The 18,042-nt window shown below is 39.1% G+C and overlaps 2 protein-coding genes across 2 annotated transcripts in view; one reads left to right on the top strand and one right to left on the bottom strand.

The window, feature by feature from the left end:
- The window catches only part of LOC127975855 (uncharacterized), a 1,007,983-nt gene that overhangs the window by 170,792 nt on the left and 819,149 nt on the right, over positions 1–18,042 (bottom strand). The gene's annotated exons all lie outside the window — the stretch shown is intronic.
- The window catches only part of LOC127975847 (potassium channel subfamily K member 5), a 52,133-nt gene continuing 45,116 nt past the window's right edge, over positions 11,026–18,042 (top strand). Inside the window, exon 1 of the mRNA XM_052579860.1 lies at positions 11,026–11,539. Within this exon, the coding sequence (XP_052435820.1) occupies positions 11,354–11,539 (186 nt within the window). The 5' untranslated portion in view covers positions 11,026–11,353. The remainder of the gene's footprint in view (positions 11,540–18,042) is intronic.

Consider the following 18,042-nt stretch of genomic DNA (forward strand, 5'->3'; position numbering starts at 1 on the left):
TATTTAAATACCGACATTTGCACTTATATGTTTCAGAAAACACTTTGAAACTATTATAAGAATACAAACATATATAACACACCTAATGCATGGGATTCATATCAGGAAAATATGGGAAAATCTCTAAACCAGTGGTTTTCAACCTGTGGTCCGCGGCCCCCTAGTGGACCTCGGTGGTATTGCAGGTGGGCCGCCAATTATTTTCTGTTCATTTCCAGTCCATTCTAGGGCTGTGCGATTAAAAGAAAAACGTCCTAAAATCACGATTTGAGCGTGCGCATATGCCTAACTCCAGGTTCACAAACTGTCTGTGATGCGCCTTTTTTCTGAGCCAATGTTGACGGATCAGAGCGTTCTCACTGCGGTAAAAGGCTAGAAATAAAAACGTGCGAAAATAATTCATGTCTAACACATGAGCATAGAGTGAATTTGTTAGTGAACAGGATGCAGTTTAAGTGAGAGGAGACACGTTTTAAGTGTGCACACTCTCTCCTCGCAAAGCAGCGTGTATCTGAGCAAGCACCGGTTTTGTGACAGAGCAAAGGAAATCTGCTGCGAACAGAGAGATTCGCACTCGTGCATTATTTTAATGTGCTTTCGCGTTATATTTATGCTCTCACTGCTGACCGCATACACATACTGTATACACACTGCAAACACCTGAGGCACCGCTACAATTAATGAGCTCTATGAACAATGCATGGCAAAAGAGAAAAAAAAGTCCCTATATACAGGATTTTTTTTTTTTTTTTTTTTTGCCAAAAGTCTATAATTTTTTTTACATCTTCACTATAGTGATAATTTTGACTTATGTCTGTTCTAGAGATGTTACAACTTTTTGATAAAGCTCTGATTGGTTTTCTTTTGGAAATATGTTTCAAGTTTATCCTGAATGCATTTATGACTGTAAAAGCACAATTGCAAAATTGATCAAAAAAATCGCGATAGTTTTTTTTTTTTTTGTCCATATCGCACAGCCCTAGTTTATTCAATAAATATAGTTTCAAATCTAGCTTCTGAGTACTAAGTTATTAACCCAACAATAGCGGGGTCAGTTAATTTTTTTGAAGTGGGCCGCGCAAACATATGTGTTTGGTTGTGTGGGCCGCGAGTTGAAAAAGGTTGGGAACCACTGCTCTAAACCATCTCTAAATCTCTCTTACCAGCAACACATTAGGTGAGCACCTAACTTGATCAGCTGTGATAAAGCAATGCAAAAATAGACACACGGGTATTTATTTATCTGCAGGTTACATGTCCTTTAAACTACCCATTTGTAAACTCTGGTAATACTTTACTATTTTCAAAAGATAATAAAGATAACGTTAGCGATTTTCTTACCTCATTTTGCCAGGATGTTTTCAGGACCTCGCAGAACACCTGACCCTTCTTGTGTTCACAGTTTTTGTTCTCCATTGACATGTCACGACTCAAATTCGCTCAAAATAAATAAAAAATGTACAGGCAAATATGAAAAAATTCGGGACCGATAGAGCAGTCAGTTATAACAGCCTCACTCACAGAAAGACGACAATAACGGTCATATTTTTAAATGTAGAAAGGCGCGAACCGATTCATTGTCCAGTTTCCTGAATGACAGCCAGATTAACCAATCATGATAGAAGTAATAAAATACAACTACCAATGGGAGTTGTTTCAGTGTGATAAAGCAGCGAAATGTATATCGTTTTATTGTTGTTAATGATGATAATATTTAACATATACCTTTAGATTTTAGAATAGGTATCATGACTAAAATATTTTAAAATGCTATTAAAATAATTAATTAATTTAAATAATTTAATATAAATAATTTAAAAGCTTGTTAACCTTTAACTACCATTTAGCATTAAACATTTTTAACGTTGTTTCATTAAAACAACTGACCTTATTTCAGCCATATTTCAATGTTGAAAGTTGGTCATGTGCTGGAAGTTTTTCAACAGTTCATCTTTAAACGTTGAATCAACGTTGTTTCAATGTTGAAACCACAACTGACCTTATTTCAACCATATTTCAACATTGAAAGTTGGTCATGTGCTGGATGTTTTTCAACCATTCAGCTTTAAACGTTGAATCAACGTTGTTTCAACGTTGAAACCACAACTGACCTTATTTCAACCATATTTCAACATTGAAAGTTGGTCATGTGCTGGATGTTTTTCAACCATTCAGCTTTAAACGTTGAATCAACGTTGTTTCAACGTTGAAACCACAACTGACCTTATTTCAACCATATTTCAACGTTGAAGGTCGGTCATGTGCCGGCTGGGAAGTGTGAATACATATGGATATTTATAAAACTACACTACAGGGGAGCATACAACATCTTACTATACACAAACATACACACATTAAACATAGATGCCAATGTAAGGAAGGCATGGAGAGAGAGGTAGCGCTTGCACGCACAACCTGTTAAGAAACATCAAAGAATCACATCACCTTAATTAAAGGGGGCAAAGCGTAGAAGCACATATAAATAGTTAACAAGCGGTTACTTGCATTTGTTTTGTAGGTGCTGAGTGAAGTGTCCTGACGTAATTTCCTGTTGAATCCTGTTAGGATTAAAAGGTTCGTCATCTCAACCATGGGTTGACTGCTACGAAGTGAATAAAAAAAGTTGCTGAAAACTGCCAGAAGATTTGGAAGGGGAGTCGCGAGGTTTCCAAGGTGATGGGTGTCTTTAGGTAATCTCAAGTTAAGAGCAGCCTCACTTTTTGGATGAGGGGAAGATTTTATCTAGTTTCCCTGTAACACCTATTTGGTTAGATTGACCAGTAACACAAGTGTATAGTTTCAGCGGGAAAGTGCTTCTTTGTCCCAGTGACACCTCATTTGCATGTTTTATGATGGTCCTGGAGTAGTTTTACCCAAAATATGGTACAAATAATATGATGGATTTCACGATCACATAGAGAACATCATGGTTTTAGGAATAAAGAGCAGATCATTTTGATACCAAGAATAAGACATCTAGAAAATATTAAACCAGATATACATTCATACTCCTGAATATTAGCATTTAGAGATTAACTAATACAAACCCGATTCCAAAAAAAGTTGAGACACTGTACACATTGTGAGTAAAAAAGGAATGGAATAATTTACAAATCTCATAAACTTTTATTTTATTCACAATAGAATATAGAACAGCTTGGGGACCAATTTGCAACTTATTAGTTCAATTGGCAACATGATTGGGTATAAAAAGAGCCTCTCAAAGTGGCAGTGTCTCTCAGAAGTCAAGATGAGCAGAGGATCACCAATTCCCCCATAGCTGGGGCGAAAATAGTGGAGCAAAATCAGAAAGGAGTTTCTCAGAGAAAAATTGCAAAGAGTTTGAAGTTATCATCATCTACAGTGCATAATATCATCCAAAGATTAAGAGATTATGGAACAATCTCTCTGTGTAAGGGTCAAGGCCGGAAAACCATACTGGTCTTCGGGCCCTTAAACGGCACTGCATCACATACAGGAATGCTACTGTAATGGAAATCACAACATGGGCTCAGGAATATTTCCAGAAAACATTGTCAATGAACACAATCCACCATGCCATCCACCGTTTCCGGCTAAAACTCTATAGGTCAAAAAAGAAGCCATATCTAAACATGTTCCAAAAGTCCAGGCATTTTCTCTGGGCCAAGGCTCATTTAAAATGGACTGTGGCAAAGTGGAAAACTGTTCTGTGGTCAGATAAATCAAAATTTGAAGTTCTTTTTGGAAAACTGGGTCATGTCATTGCATGTCATCCAGCCTAAAGAGGAAAGAACAACCCAAGGTGTTATCAGCGCTCAGTTCGGAAGCATGCATCTCTGATTGTATGGGGTTGCATGAGTGCGTGTGGCATGGGAGGCTTACACATCTGGAAAGGCACCATCAATGGTGAAAGGTATATCCAAGTTCTAGAACAACATTTGCTCCCATCCAGACATCGTTCTTTTAGGGAAGACCTTGCATTTTCCAACAGGACATTGCCATACCACATACTGCATTAATTACAACATCATGGCTGCGTAGAAGAAGGATCCGGGTACTGAAATGGCCAGCCTCCGGTCCAGATCTTTCACCCATAGAAAACGTTTGGCGCATCAAAAAGAGGAAGATGCGACAAAGACCTAAGACAGTTGAACAGCTAGAAGCCTGTATTAGACAAGAATGGGACAACATTCCTATTCCTAAACTTAAACACCTTGTCTCCTCAGTCCCCAGATGTTTGCAGACTGTTATAAAAAGAAGAGGGGATGCCACACAGTGGTAAACATGGCCTAGTCCCAACTTTTTTGAGAAGTGTTGATGCTATGAAATTTAAAATCAACTTATTTTCCCTTAAAATGCTACATTTTCTCAGTTTAAACATTTGATATGTTATCTATGTTGTATTCTGAATAGTATATTGACCTTTGAAACTTCCACATCATTGCATTCTGTTTTTATTAACAATTTGAACTTTTTGGAATCGGGTTTGTACAAATAAACAGTGGTAACTAGACTAATGTTATAGGGAAACATACAGACAACATGCATATATCAGATACATTTGTAATTGATTAATTATAAGCTAAACAAACTAAAGTTTTAATGTGTGTGTGTGTGTGGTGTATTGTGAAAATGTGAGTTTGCTGGTCAGCCAGGCCCTTGGTCAATAATCAAGGCCTATCTAATTATCTTGGAATTTATATGTTCAGCATCTTCCAGATAATGGGGTAAACATTGGCCATTTAACACCCATATAACTTTAGACTATGGGGCCAGATTCTGTAATTTATATGCAAATGTAAAAAGGCTCAAATAAATTTCTTAGACATAAAGCCCAAACGTTCGTACATGATCCTAAGCACGTTCTACATTTAATGCTGTACCATGTGCGTGAGTTTGTGCTTTCAGTTTTAAGTTCTCTCACTAAAAAACATAAATTTCATCACGTTTGTGGGTCAGTGTGATTACTCGAATTGTGCTACATTTTAATTCCTACAAAAACGGCTGGTAAGAGACTTCTACAAGCTTCTTTCCAGGTCTTTTACATCAAAAACCCTATGTAACCCTAGTTCCTCAAGGGAACGAGACGCTGCGTCGAAAAAAGGCTTCAGCTTCGAGTACCAGCAAACGCCGGCAGGGGTGCCGGGGGTATGGCCTCGAGACACAGTGTCGAAACTCTTTGGGGAACGAGTACCAACGCTGCCAGACTACCAAACCCCTGCCTAGTGTGTATCCAAAGAGCACAGCTTAGGACAAGGGGAATGAAGTGCCTGGAGTGACTGGCATGTCTAAGCCATAAAATCTTGCAAAAGTAGAAGACTTGGACCACCCCACAGCATTGCAGATGTCCAGCATGGACGCACCTGCTAGAAAGGCCTTGGAGGCCGCCATACCCCATGTAGAGTGAGCCTTGGCTCCCGACAGCGGGGGACAACCAGAGGACTCAAAGTGGCGTAGATAGTCTCAACTATCCAACGACTATTAGTCTGCTTAGAAGCAGGAAAACCCCTCTTGGGGGGGACCGCAGCAGGGCAGCTCTGTGGGCGTATGCATCCAGCGCTCGAGCTGGACACACACAATTTAGCTTCTCTTGGTCGGGCTCCTGAAAGGGAGGAGGACAGAAGGCCTGCAGCACTACAGGTTGTGGTGTGATAGAGGGCACCTTAAGAACATATCCCGCTCAAGGGTATATGCACACTTTGGTCATGCCAGGTGCAAAATCAAGATAGGTAGGGGCCACTGTGAGGGCCTGTAAATCTCCTACTCTCCTCAGAGAGGTAATGGCCAACAGAAAGGCGGTTTTAAGAGTCAGATGTCTGTCTGAGATATCTTGAATCGGTTGAATGGAGATTTGCAAAGAGCCTCTAACACCACACCCAAGTCCCAGGGGGGAACACAGGACCGTACTGGAGGTCTCAGCCTCAGCACACCGCGGAGGAAACATGTAACTAAGGGGTGTCTTCCCAAAGACCGGCCATCGAGAAGGGCGTGGTAGGCCGCAATGGCCGCCACGTAAACCTTCAGCATGGAGTGGGTCAACACTGCAGAGAGCCTGGCCTGTAGAAACTCCAGAACTGTACCAAATGGGCAGTTTGATGGGTCTAGCTGGCAGTCTCTGCACCATGAGGTGAAGAGTTTCCACCTCAGGGCGTACAGTTTCCTCGTTGAGGGAGCTCTGGATTGGAGGAGGGTCTCAACAACCTCAGTTGAGAGACCAGCTGCTAACAGTTGTGCCCCCTCAGGGGCCAACATCCACAGCTTCCACAACTCCGGGCGAGGGTGAATTATCGTACCCTGCGCCTGTGAGAGTAGGTCTGTCCTGATCGGTATCTCCCATGGAGAGCCGTCGAGGAGCGAGACCAGATCTGGCAACCATACTCGGCCCGGCCAGAACGGGGCTACTAATAACAGACGGAACCCGTCCCGGCGTACTCTCGCCAAACTCCCGGGAGCAATAGGGGAAAGGCGTACAGACGAAGCCTCGGCCAGGTCTGTACCATAGCGTCCAGTCCCGGAAGAGCTGGATGAACTAGAGAGAACCAAAGGGGACATTGTGATGTCTCTTGAGTTGCAAATAGTTCTACTTGAGCCCTGCCAAATACTCTCCATATCTGCTTCCCCACCTCTGGGTGAAGTCTCCATTCCCCGGGCCTCGGCCCCTGCCTCAACAGTATGTCTGCTCCCATATTTAGTTTCCCAGGAATATATACTGCTCTTAATGAGAGGAGTTTGCTCTGGGACCACACCAGGATCTGGTGCGCCAGCTTGTACAAAGGGCGCAAACGCAGACCTCCCTGGTGGTTGATGTAAGAGACCACCGATGTGTTGTCGGTGCGCACCAACACATGGTGACCCCTTAGGTCTGGGAGGAAGTGCTTCAGTGCACGATAAATTGCTAGCATTTCTAGACAATTGATATGCCATGTTAGAGGGCGACCACTCCACAGACCACGGGCAGGGTAGCCACACATGACTGCATCCCAGCCAGTGAGAGATGCATCCGTCGCTAGTATTACACGGTGACAAGGAGCTCCCAGCACCGAGCCCTGATTCAAGAACCAAGGTTTCTTCCACATGTCTAAGGGACGGACGCAGCGCCGCGTGACCTTGATAGTGCAAAGTAGATTGCCCCTTGGGGAAAATCCCTTGGTCTTGAGCCACCACTCTAGGGGTCTCATATACAGCAGGCCAAGAGGTATCAGGTTGGACGCAGATGCCATCAGACCAAACAATCTCTGAAATTGTTTGACAGTAAGTGACTGGCCTTCTTTGACTCTCTCGACTGAGATGAGGATTGACTCGATACGAGCAGGGGACAATCGTGCCTGCATCGTGGTCGAATCCCATACTATGCCTAGATAGGTGGTTCTCTGAACCGGAGAAAGTACACTCTTCTTGGCGTTCAGTCTCAAACCCAGCTCCCCCATATGTGCGAGAACGACATCTAGATGCCGAGCCGCAAACCTGCTCTTGACTGAGCTAAAATCAACCAATCGTCGATGTGGTTGAAAATGCGGATGCCTTGCATGTGCAGAGGAACCAGAGCCGCGTCTACACATTTTGTGAACGTGCAGGATGAGAGTGCAAGGCCGAAGGGAAGTACTCGATATTGGTAGGCTTTGCCCCGAAAGTGAACCTCAAAAGGAAGGATAGAAATGTGGAAGTATGCATCTTTGAGATATATTGTGACAGACCAGTCCTCGGACCTGATCTGACCTACAACATGCTTGATCGTGAGCATTTTGAACTTCAATCTCATAATTGAACGATTTAAGACCCTCAAGTCTATAATCGGACGCAACCCCCCATCCTTTTTTGGAACTGTGGAATACCGGCTGTAGAACCTGGACTCCCTGTCTTGAGGAGGGACCACCTCAATGGCCTCCTTCTCTAATAGGGTTTCACTTCCTGTTCCATAACCAGACCCTGCCCGGGGCCGACCATCGTCGGAATGACCCCGTTGAATATCGGCGGTACAGAGCCGAACTGAATACGGTAGCTTTTTCTACTGTGTGCAGGACCCATTGAGATACATTTGGCAGTAGTTTTCACGCTGCTAAATAATATACTAAGGGAATCAGTCTCTCGAGACTGACCTCTGGTGTAAGATGCCCCAGCACAGGCAGCGAGCGTCTCAGCCCCGCTAAGCACACAGGCGGAAAATACTGGGAATGATGCTCGCTGGGGACCGCTGCGCCCTGGAACACTGGCAGGGTTGGCAGACCGGCCCCCAGAGGGCGCTAAGGCGAGACGGGCACCATGTAATGCGGTGTACGCCGCTCCACCCCAGTAGGGGCAGCCCTCTGCAGTCGTGACCGAAACGTTTCAGGACTTCTTAACCGAGGGGCTCACAGCCTGAAGTACGGCCCTCAGATCCACCTTAGGCTGGGAAAACCCTGGTTCAGAGCGTTGCTTCAGCCTCCGGTCCCGACGCAGGGGGAGCGCGGGCGGCAACGCTCTGACTATAGACTGAGAGGGCTGCTCCCGCCAAGCAGCCCCTCCAGTATATATCATTTCTCAGAGTGAGATAACTGTCATTATATTCCTCAGAATTTAATGCAAACAAACAATCAGACGAGTAAACACGGTCTGCCTTGTTAGTATAATTCATATCTAACTTCTCATAGTCAGATAGATACTGAATTTAATTCTTCAGAATTAATGCAGTTAACCAATCAGACAAGTAAGGACGGTCTGTTTTGGTAAGATTTACATCAAAACTGAAAATGATGTAGTACAACACGCGATTTAGTCTCAGCAACACGCGAGCAGCTTAGTCACACAAACAATATTAATCTCCTCGGAGATAAGTAGCTGCAGCTGTGAGTTCACAGAGGGGGAAGGAACCGCTTTGTGTGCTTCCGAACCTCGAGAATGAACTTTAAATCTAGGGAATACGGGTGGAGATAGGCAGGGCCATCTTCTCCCGGTCCTTAGATATGCGAGAAGCACAGTCAGCCCACTTATTTTCATTTTTTTTCTGAGAGCTGACTGTGTGAGCTGCGCTCCTCATTAATGCTGCTCATTATACAGTTAGGCATAATATGTTTGTGAAACTGATGCTTGTGTAACTGTTTGTCTGTGCAACTGATGTTTATGCGGCTTATGTTTGTGCAACTGCGAGCTCATCGACGCCCTCCGTTTCAATCTCCTCGGAGAAAAAAAGGCGGTGCGTCATGGCACATTTGTAAGAACTAATGTCACTCAAACATTGGTAATCTTATTTCTCGAGTGTGATCCAGGTCAGCCTTTTTAAGACATGGATATTTTTATATTTTATACTTTTATATCTCCTCCTTTTCTGCTTTATAATTCTTAACTGCTACCTCCCAGTTCGGTTCTTCGATTACTTGGAAAATAGCTGCCCCAGTTGACAGATAGAAAATGATAGCCGAAGTCAGAAGGCAATATTGATATAATTAATCTATTAATATGTTAAAATGAAAACAAAAAAGAGGCAATAGTGATATAATATTTTGTTTAATTGTAATTTAGGCTATATACACATCCCTGAACTACATTTTTGTGGCTATTAAAATGTTTAAATGAAATCGAAAGGAAGCAGTGGTGTTGTGATATCATATTTCGTCTTATTGTTACTATACAGTGAGGAAAATGACAGTAGCCAAGGTGAGCTGACTGACAATTATCAAGTACACTGCTCTATGGAGAATTACCTAACTTGCGTCATCCCATCTGCGGAAGATCACACTTCAGAGTCGACCTCCTAAAGTCTGAACTACTGTGGATGAAAGTCCAAAATTTTCGAACTTTGTATTGAGAGACGAGCGCAGACCTACGTCACCAGACTATTTGCCTAATCGTCATGGTACTTTAGACCATGGTGGAAACGCAGAAAGCAAGTGGGATTGTTCCTGGGGGAAAAAATTCCTGGTACAATCTCAGCCCATCTTCGTATTAAGAGGAAATAATTGAGGCGTTTGTTAGAGAAGGGACAGATCATTGTGGATTAATAATAAAGGTAATTGTGTGAAAAATAGTGTTTTTTTTTTTGTTTTTTGTTTTTTTACGAAGCATGACTGCGCTCCATAAACACAAGCAAGCCTAGAAAAAAAAAAAAAAACAGTCAACTACCCACAGTTTCATGTATCTTGTATAAAATGTTCTCTCCTCACATAAAATTATTAAAACTCAAAATAAATGTTTCATGTCCATTTATTTATGTATTTGGTATGTACACAGAACCAGTTTTCAAAGCTGTCGATATGAAAGGTATGAAATGACTTTGAAAGGTAACGCAATACATAATCAGTATGCATGACATTCTTAAAACGTAATTTACAGGATGTCAAATTGTCATTGCTGGAATGTTAGCAAACACTGGTGAGCAACTATATGTTTCGGGTATTTGCTATTTTTTTACTAATGTATTACTACTAATGTAGGCCTACCCAAATTAGATTTGAGAATTCCATAAGTGGTGACCAGGTCACATACAAATAAGACAAAATAAAAAATGTAAACATATCATACAGCTGTCTGATTCTGTCTTCATCAGCAGTTTTAAATTGAGTAAAAAAAAAAAGTGATTAAATAATGTGACTACTAAATCCTGTATCAGTTTAATTTAATTTAATTTAATTTTTATTAATTAACTTATTAATTATTTAATTAACTCTCATACTTAAAAGACACTCCACAAAAAAGGAGAACATTAGGGGTGAGCCAAGGAGAACTTGGTTTCTGATATTTGATGATGGAGAGAAACATGTTAGAAAGAAATATTCTTTCATTCCAAATTAGTTTTAGTCCACAAAAGAACTTATGCAAAGGCATGCATATATGTTTGTGGTTTTAAACATTATACAGTACGGTAGTCTCAGTTAGTTAGTAAGTTAACTAGTTAGTTTAGTTCATTGAAAAAATGTAAATAGTTTAGTTCATTGAAATAAACATTGGGGGGAAAATGTGGAAAGAAAATGTGAAATTGAAACAAAACAATTGTTACGAAAGACTGTGAGAGAGGGTTGACCATAGTGGGTGGATCTTGGCCAACTTCCTTCTCTTGTGGCATGTTGAACTACCAGATTAGTCAAGAGTTTCTTCAGAGCGCAAGACTAGCAAATTCGAGTGGTGTACATGGACAAACTCTCTCGGCGACTAAAAAAATAAAAATAATAATTTAAATACCTTTGATGGATATACAGTTTCACAAAGTTTAAAGTTATGTTTAGTTAGTCTTGTGTCTATTCCAAAGAAGAAACTCCATCATATATTCAATAATATATCTGTAATTTTGAACTGAAAAAAAAACAAAAAAAAAAACACTTTGCTAAATTTATTTATAGTGAGAATGTGGGCACTTTCAGAGTAATGTTTTTTAAGTGACTCCACATTATTTGAGCTCATTATGGTGGACAAAGGTCCCCTTCTGACTTCGGCTATCATTTTTTATTTATCAATTGGGGCAGCAATTTTCCAAGTCATCGAGGAACCGAACTGGGAGGTTGCAGTAAATAATTATAAAGCAGAAAAGGAGGAGATATTAAAAAAATATCCATGTCTTAAAAAGGCTGACCTGGACCACATTCTAGAGGTAGGATTACCAATGTTTGAGTGACATTAGTTCTAATAAATGTGCAAAATTACTTGTTGCAACTGGTCTTCATGCTGGTGTGTAAACAGAAAGTATTATTGTTGTTTTAATACATTTAAGTTGTAACCATCTGTCAGAAGTTTGTGCATTCAATTAGGTTGAAGTATAGTAGCTAATTGTTTATAGAGAGGATATACAAAATGTGCACACATATTCTACTTGCAGTGGATGGTGTTAGGTTTTTGCTCTCCTGTTTTATACACCTGCTCTTGTAATAATAATAATAGTAATAATAATAATAACCACCTCTTTTAACCAATTAGATTTATTTAATATTTGAATTTGTAGACATACTATCCATATCTCCTACAAATGTAGAGTTTATCAAGAGTGTTTTTATATGCCTAACCCCTTTTTTAAACTCTTTGAGGAAGCACTTATGGCCTCTGGTAAGTTTTTGGAACATTGATGTGCATGTTGTACTGTGTAGGGAACAAAGCCCTGCTAATGTTAGATGATGATGGCAATTGCTTACATGATGGCAATATTAAATATGTCAGCTTAAATTTTAGTATTTTAGAACTGGACAAAATATGTAGGAATGTAAGGAGATGGCACACATCATTTATTTGTCTTAAACCAGAATAAAATGCATGTAAAAACAAGTATAGTCTCCTGTCCCCTCCCCCTAGTGTAAATGATATTTTAATGGATTAGGTATGTGTGGGTCCCAGTGCTCTTTGTTATCTTTTGTTAAGAAGCGTGTGGGACAGAGTGGGAAACTTTGTCAGCTGGGGAAGCTGTCTGCCAAATGATTCTTAAACACGACCAGTGCAGCATTTGCAACCTCAGGGCAAGATTGTTACATCAGTAGCACCTTCTGAATGTATAACTTAGAACAATGAATATTAAATAAGCAACATAATTATAATGAAGTACCCAAAATGATTATAGGTTGTGCAGTGGCTTACTGATTTCTTACATCAGTACAGCTCCAGCTTTTCACATTTCTTTAATTTTGTATTCCATTTTTTTTTTTTTTCATGATTGTGGTTTTATTATTTATGAAGCAACTAGCTTAATGTTTAAACCTGAAGATGATGTGTTTGAGTTGAATACAATCGGTTCTTGGTATATGCACGTTGCACTCTATTTGAAACGCTTCCGTTCACAGCAAAGAACCATTATGGAAACATTCTGTGGTCAAATGAAGGTCAAAGGCAAGCAACTGGGGGATTATAATGGGTACTAATATCAAATCTGTGGAGTTTCAGTCAAATGTCAACCTTGACAACGCTTGTTGTAGTAAAAGCTAAGGTTGTGTTGTAAGATTGTGCTTTTGTTGTTTATAGGTTTTGTTGTTACTGAGTATGGCTTTTAAATTCATGGTTTCTATGAACTGCATTGTCTTATCCATAAAGATAGGACTGTATAACCCTAAAATTGTTCATTTGTGAAATACCTGTTTGCTAAATAATTAACTTTCATCTGCCCTTTGGGTTAACAACATTCTTGTCTGGATTGTCATCCTTTTATGATTCTATGTCATGCAATGAACTTAGATTCATTTAAAGCAATAACTGACAAGTATGCAATAAACAGGCAGCACTACAGAAATGAGAAATGTTATGTGATAAAGTCACCTTACCAAAATGTTTTTGGTAACACTTTCTATGAAGCCTGTATTTATAATACATTATAAGGGTATTTCTAAGGCATTATAATGAATGCATTATGCATTATAAAAAACTTTCATAAGATTTATAAGATTCATACTATTGATAAGAACAGTTTTAATATATTATTGACTTTATTTGTGGTTTAGCTTTTAAGAGTACGATTATTTATAACACAATGAACACGTTGCATCCACTTTAACAATGGATTATACTTCTCATAGTTATAATAAGTCTCATATCTTGCCATTTGTCTGATGCTACTTTACTTAAAGCGGTAAAAGACCACTTATAAGTAGTAATAATAATATTAATATTAGCATTTTTTCTCTCAAACAGCCATAAGATTGAATATCAGATACGTTGAATGTGTAATACACATTTGCTTTGAACTATTTTTATTGTAATATCAGTTTGATTATTGTGATGGTACCCTTTAGACAGCTGATGATAAGTAACTCTGCAACTACATATCAACCAGTGGTCATCTGAGTATTAGTATGTCTGATACTGTAATGTGTATGCTAACACTTTATTTTGATGGTGAACCAACAGATAAACTGAAGTGTCTTTGCATGTACATTAGCTTATTCTACCATACTATATTTTACCATTCTTGAGCACACTGATACTCTAATGAGAGTTAGTTGGCATGTAGTTGAAAAGTTGCTTATAGTCATTTGAATAAGGGGACAATCAAAATAAAATGTAACCATATAAAACATTGCATTTTTTCAGTTGGAGTATTAATTTCACATCAAATAATTAACATTAGCTCCACAGAAACACTAAAATAACACTCAACATCTAACCACTCACAAGCAGTAGTAAGATACTTTATAGATCTTAAATAAACAAAGTCCAGATATGATACAGTCCATTATACTGTAAATGAAGTAGATTTAATATAGTTCATTGTGTGTTATAAATAATCATACTCTTAAACGTACAACCACAAATACGTAGGTATTATGATGCATTATAATTGTTGTTATGATTATTCATGAGTTGATATAACATATTATAAGGTTTTTTATAATGCATTATGCATTCATTAAAATGCCTTAAAGGGTTAGTTTACCCAAATATTAAAATTCCTTCGCATCCAGGCCTGTTGTGAGTGCAACTGCTATGACTGTTGATGTACGATGCTGCTGACGTGTTTTCTGGTGCGCCCAATAACAAAGATAACATGTCAGCAGCATCATACTTCAGCAGCGCCACTGCAGTGTAATGAATGCATTCACAACAGACTACTTTGATGATGTTTTTATTACCTTTCTGGACATGGACAGTATACCGTACATACATTTTCAATGGAAGGTCAGAAAGCTCCCAGACTAAATCTAAAATCTAAAACTTTGTTCCAAAGATTAAGGGAGGACTTACGGGTTTGGAACCACATGAAGGTGAGTCATTAATGACATAATTTTAATATTTGTGTGAAATAACCCTTTAAGAATAAACTCATAATATATTATAAATACAGGCTTCATAGAAAGTGTTACCAAAGTTTTTCATAAATGTGGAAAGATCCATCCATTTGAAACTGAGGTCAATCCTTCCTCAAGCCTTACAAGACTTTTGGGTTTATAAAGGTGTTGGCATTATGGGTGCATTTACATGTCATTTTATAGATGTAATTGACATAGCTGTGCAGTTTAGGTTAAGCCTGTTGTCTTTTATTTTGTATTTTTATTTATTTATTTGTTGCATATGACGTAGTATTTCATCAGAAAGAGAAGAAAGAAACTGGGCATGATAACTTGATTAAAGTTATTTAGAGCAGCAAAACTGTGCTGCTTTTGCTTATTTTATTTTTTTATTATTTTTTTTTTTTACATAAAATATGGTCCTACCTATGGTTAAATTAATATTTATTTTTTACATTAATTAGTTAATTACCTTATATATTTATGATCACTGAGATTGTTTTTGGTGGCAATTATTTAACACTGTTGACTTTGTTTATTTTATTTGAAATTGTAACGTCATTCAATTCTGGTTGACTTGACTTTAGATGTGAATGCAATTTCTGTTGTAAGGGAAACAGGTCAATTTAGCTCAAAGGGAATCATTTAAGATTTTAAAGGGAATTTGAACAGAATCACTGTTTCACGGCTGTTCACGGAGACGCGCCTGCGGTTCAGTGAACGAGCCGTTTAACATCAAATCTGCGCTGGATACTAATATCCAAACTATAGTGAAAACACTATCAATTAGCACAGTAACAAGATCGACAGTTTAAGACATTAACTTGTAAGCACAAAACACAAGATACTTCTCTTTTCAATATGAATAAGGCTTTATTAGATAAATCTAAGACATATAAACTAATCTAACATATAAACGCACGCACGCACACATTCACACAAGTTGCAGGAAGGTCGAAAGTTAGGGAAAGATGAGTTTAAGAGAATGGAAATATGGAATCCCAAGTTAACAGCAATACGTTAAATTGCATAGACATGAACAACCATCAATCACGTAATTAGCGCTCGCATTGAGTTCCTCAATGGGGTTAAAATTATATTAGATACACCAGCACAACAAATATCTGGGAGTACGTTGCCTTTGTTTGCTGTGAAAGGGACTCCAGTTGAAAGGGGTATCCCGGTGTCGCTGATTGGCTGGAAGTTCAGTAGTGAAGTGACGTCTTGGGAAGCCCGTGGTTGTTCGAGTCGTGTTCGCTGGTTGAAGTTGAATGGACGTTACAAAACTTAACTCAGAACACGAAACTCTCAAACGGAAAAGAAAAGAAATAAAGTTTGACGAGACTAGGTTGTGTTCCTTTTCATCGTGGTATCGTAGCAGCAGGCAGGCACGCTGGAACCGCGCTCAAAGAACCATGATGACTAACCGCATGGCTAGATGCTACAAGCTAAAGCTAGGTAGCAAAGCTAAAAGCTAAGAGCAGGCATGACTGATAGCACGAGCAAGGCTGGAACTAAAAGCCGACATGGCTAATAGCAGCAGCTAGACTAGAACTAAAAGCAGACATTTAATCGTGTCCAAAGTATTTAAACTTTCTTGTTGGCCACCCCTCAAATGTTGCCTTGACCAATCAGATATGTTCTTGGGGTGGGTATCATAAATCATTTGTTTATCTTACCAAGCATGTGGTTCTTGCCTCACAGGGTCTAATTTTGGACATGATTCCTATAACATGATTATGATATATTTTACAAATAAATGATTGTCAGGACAATATCAAGCAAGAAAATGCGATTATTTCAATACTAGACATGACTAGGTATCCTATAGTTATCAAAAGACATACACAATAAGTGATTATACATGATAGTCAAATGTGTGGGTTACACGTAAATGAAAATGGAGTTAAGCAATGGAATGATTCATTCATAAGTCTTTTTTGAGTTCATTCTGGTCCATATATAATGTATAAAAAGGGTTTCTTTGCCATTCTCTGGCAAAGGACTTTTCTGTGAAGACAAAGGTTTAAAGCCCTTCCCCCTTAGGAATTTCAGTCTGGTTTCACTGGCTGGGGGGGGAAGTCAATGCAAGTATTTAACTTGATCTCCTGGGTTTACATGTGATGTCCAGCGTTGCATTCCAATCACGAACAATAAATTTGACAATCTCTTCTTCGAATTAAAATTGTCAATAATTGTTCTATTGGTGTAAATGTTGAAAGCTGTTGTGTGAACAAGTTGGTTGGTTGGTTATCTTGCTTGGTTCTTGTGGCACTAGAACTGATTTATGACTTCCTGAGGAATTCAGCTCATGTTTCAATGCACACAGCTCTGATAGACTCTTTGATTTGTCTGATTTGACTCATTTCTGCTACACTGTAATTGATGCCATTCTTCATAATCCATATGACTGCACAGTGAAGAACAGAATCACAGACTTTTTAAAATACAAAAAGTTATTTATTTATTTATTTATTGAGAGAAGCCAAGTACAAGGAGACTATTCATGAAAATAAGGGAAGGGAAGGGAAGGGAAGGGAAGGGAAGGGAAGGGAAGGGAAGGGAAGGGAAGGGAAGGGAAGGGAAGGGAAAGGAAAGGAAAGGAAAGGAAAGGAAAGGAAAGGAAAGGAAAGGAAAGGACATGTAGCCAAGAATGATGATCCATACTCAGAATGTGTGCTCAGAATGTGTGCTCAGAATGTGTGCCCCGAAGCAGTGGGCAGCCATTTTTGCTGTGATGCTCGGGGAGCAGTTGGAGATTTGGTGCCTTGCTCAAGGTTCTCACCTCACTTGTGGTATTCAATTCAGTTAAATTCTAGTTTATTTGAATAGCGCTTTTTACAATACAAATCATTGCAAAGCAAGTTTTCAGAAAAATAAGTCTCTACAATATTTAGTAATAGCTTATTAGTGTTTATTGTCAGTTTCTGTGCATATGAAAGGAATTTTCAGAATACAAAATTAATACAAGACATAGTCAACCAGACGATGAACACTATTAAGAACAATTATTATATGATGCAATCACACTTGTTGCAATATTTGTTAGTTCTGTATGTTGTTTCAAGGTTATGATCATCTGAGGTCCTCTGAGGGGTTTACATCATCTCTTCTCAGGTGTTCTGGATCTTGAGCTTGTGTAGATTCATGTAAATCCTGTGGCAAAACAAAGAAACAAATTGAGACATAATTAGCATAGCTGCTGTTCCAACCAAGTAAAATTCATTAGTGTAACCCAAGCTAAAGAACAATAATGTGCATTTGATCAGATACAACTGCAGTCACAAATTATGAGTTGCATTGTTCAAATGAGAAAAGAGATCTAGATTTAAACAGAGAGAGTGTGTCTGAACACTGAACACTATCAGGAAGGCTATTCCAGAGTTTGGAAGCC

The sequence above is a fragment of the Carassius gibelio genome, chromosome B17 (genome assembly GCF_023724105.1).
Source record: "Carassius gibelio isolate Cgi1373 ecotype wild population from Czech Republic chromosome B17, carGib1.2-hapl.c, whole genome shotgun sequence".
Lineage (NCBI taxonomy): Eukaryota > Metazoa > Chordata > Actinopteri > Cypriniformes > Cyprinidae > Carassius > Carassius gibelio.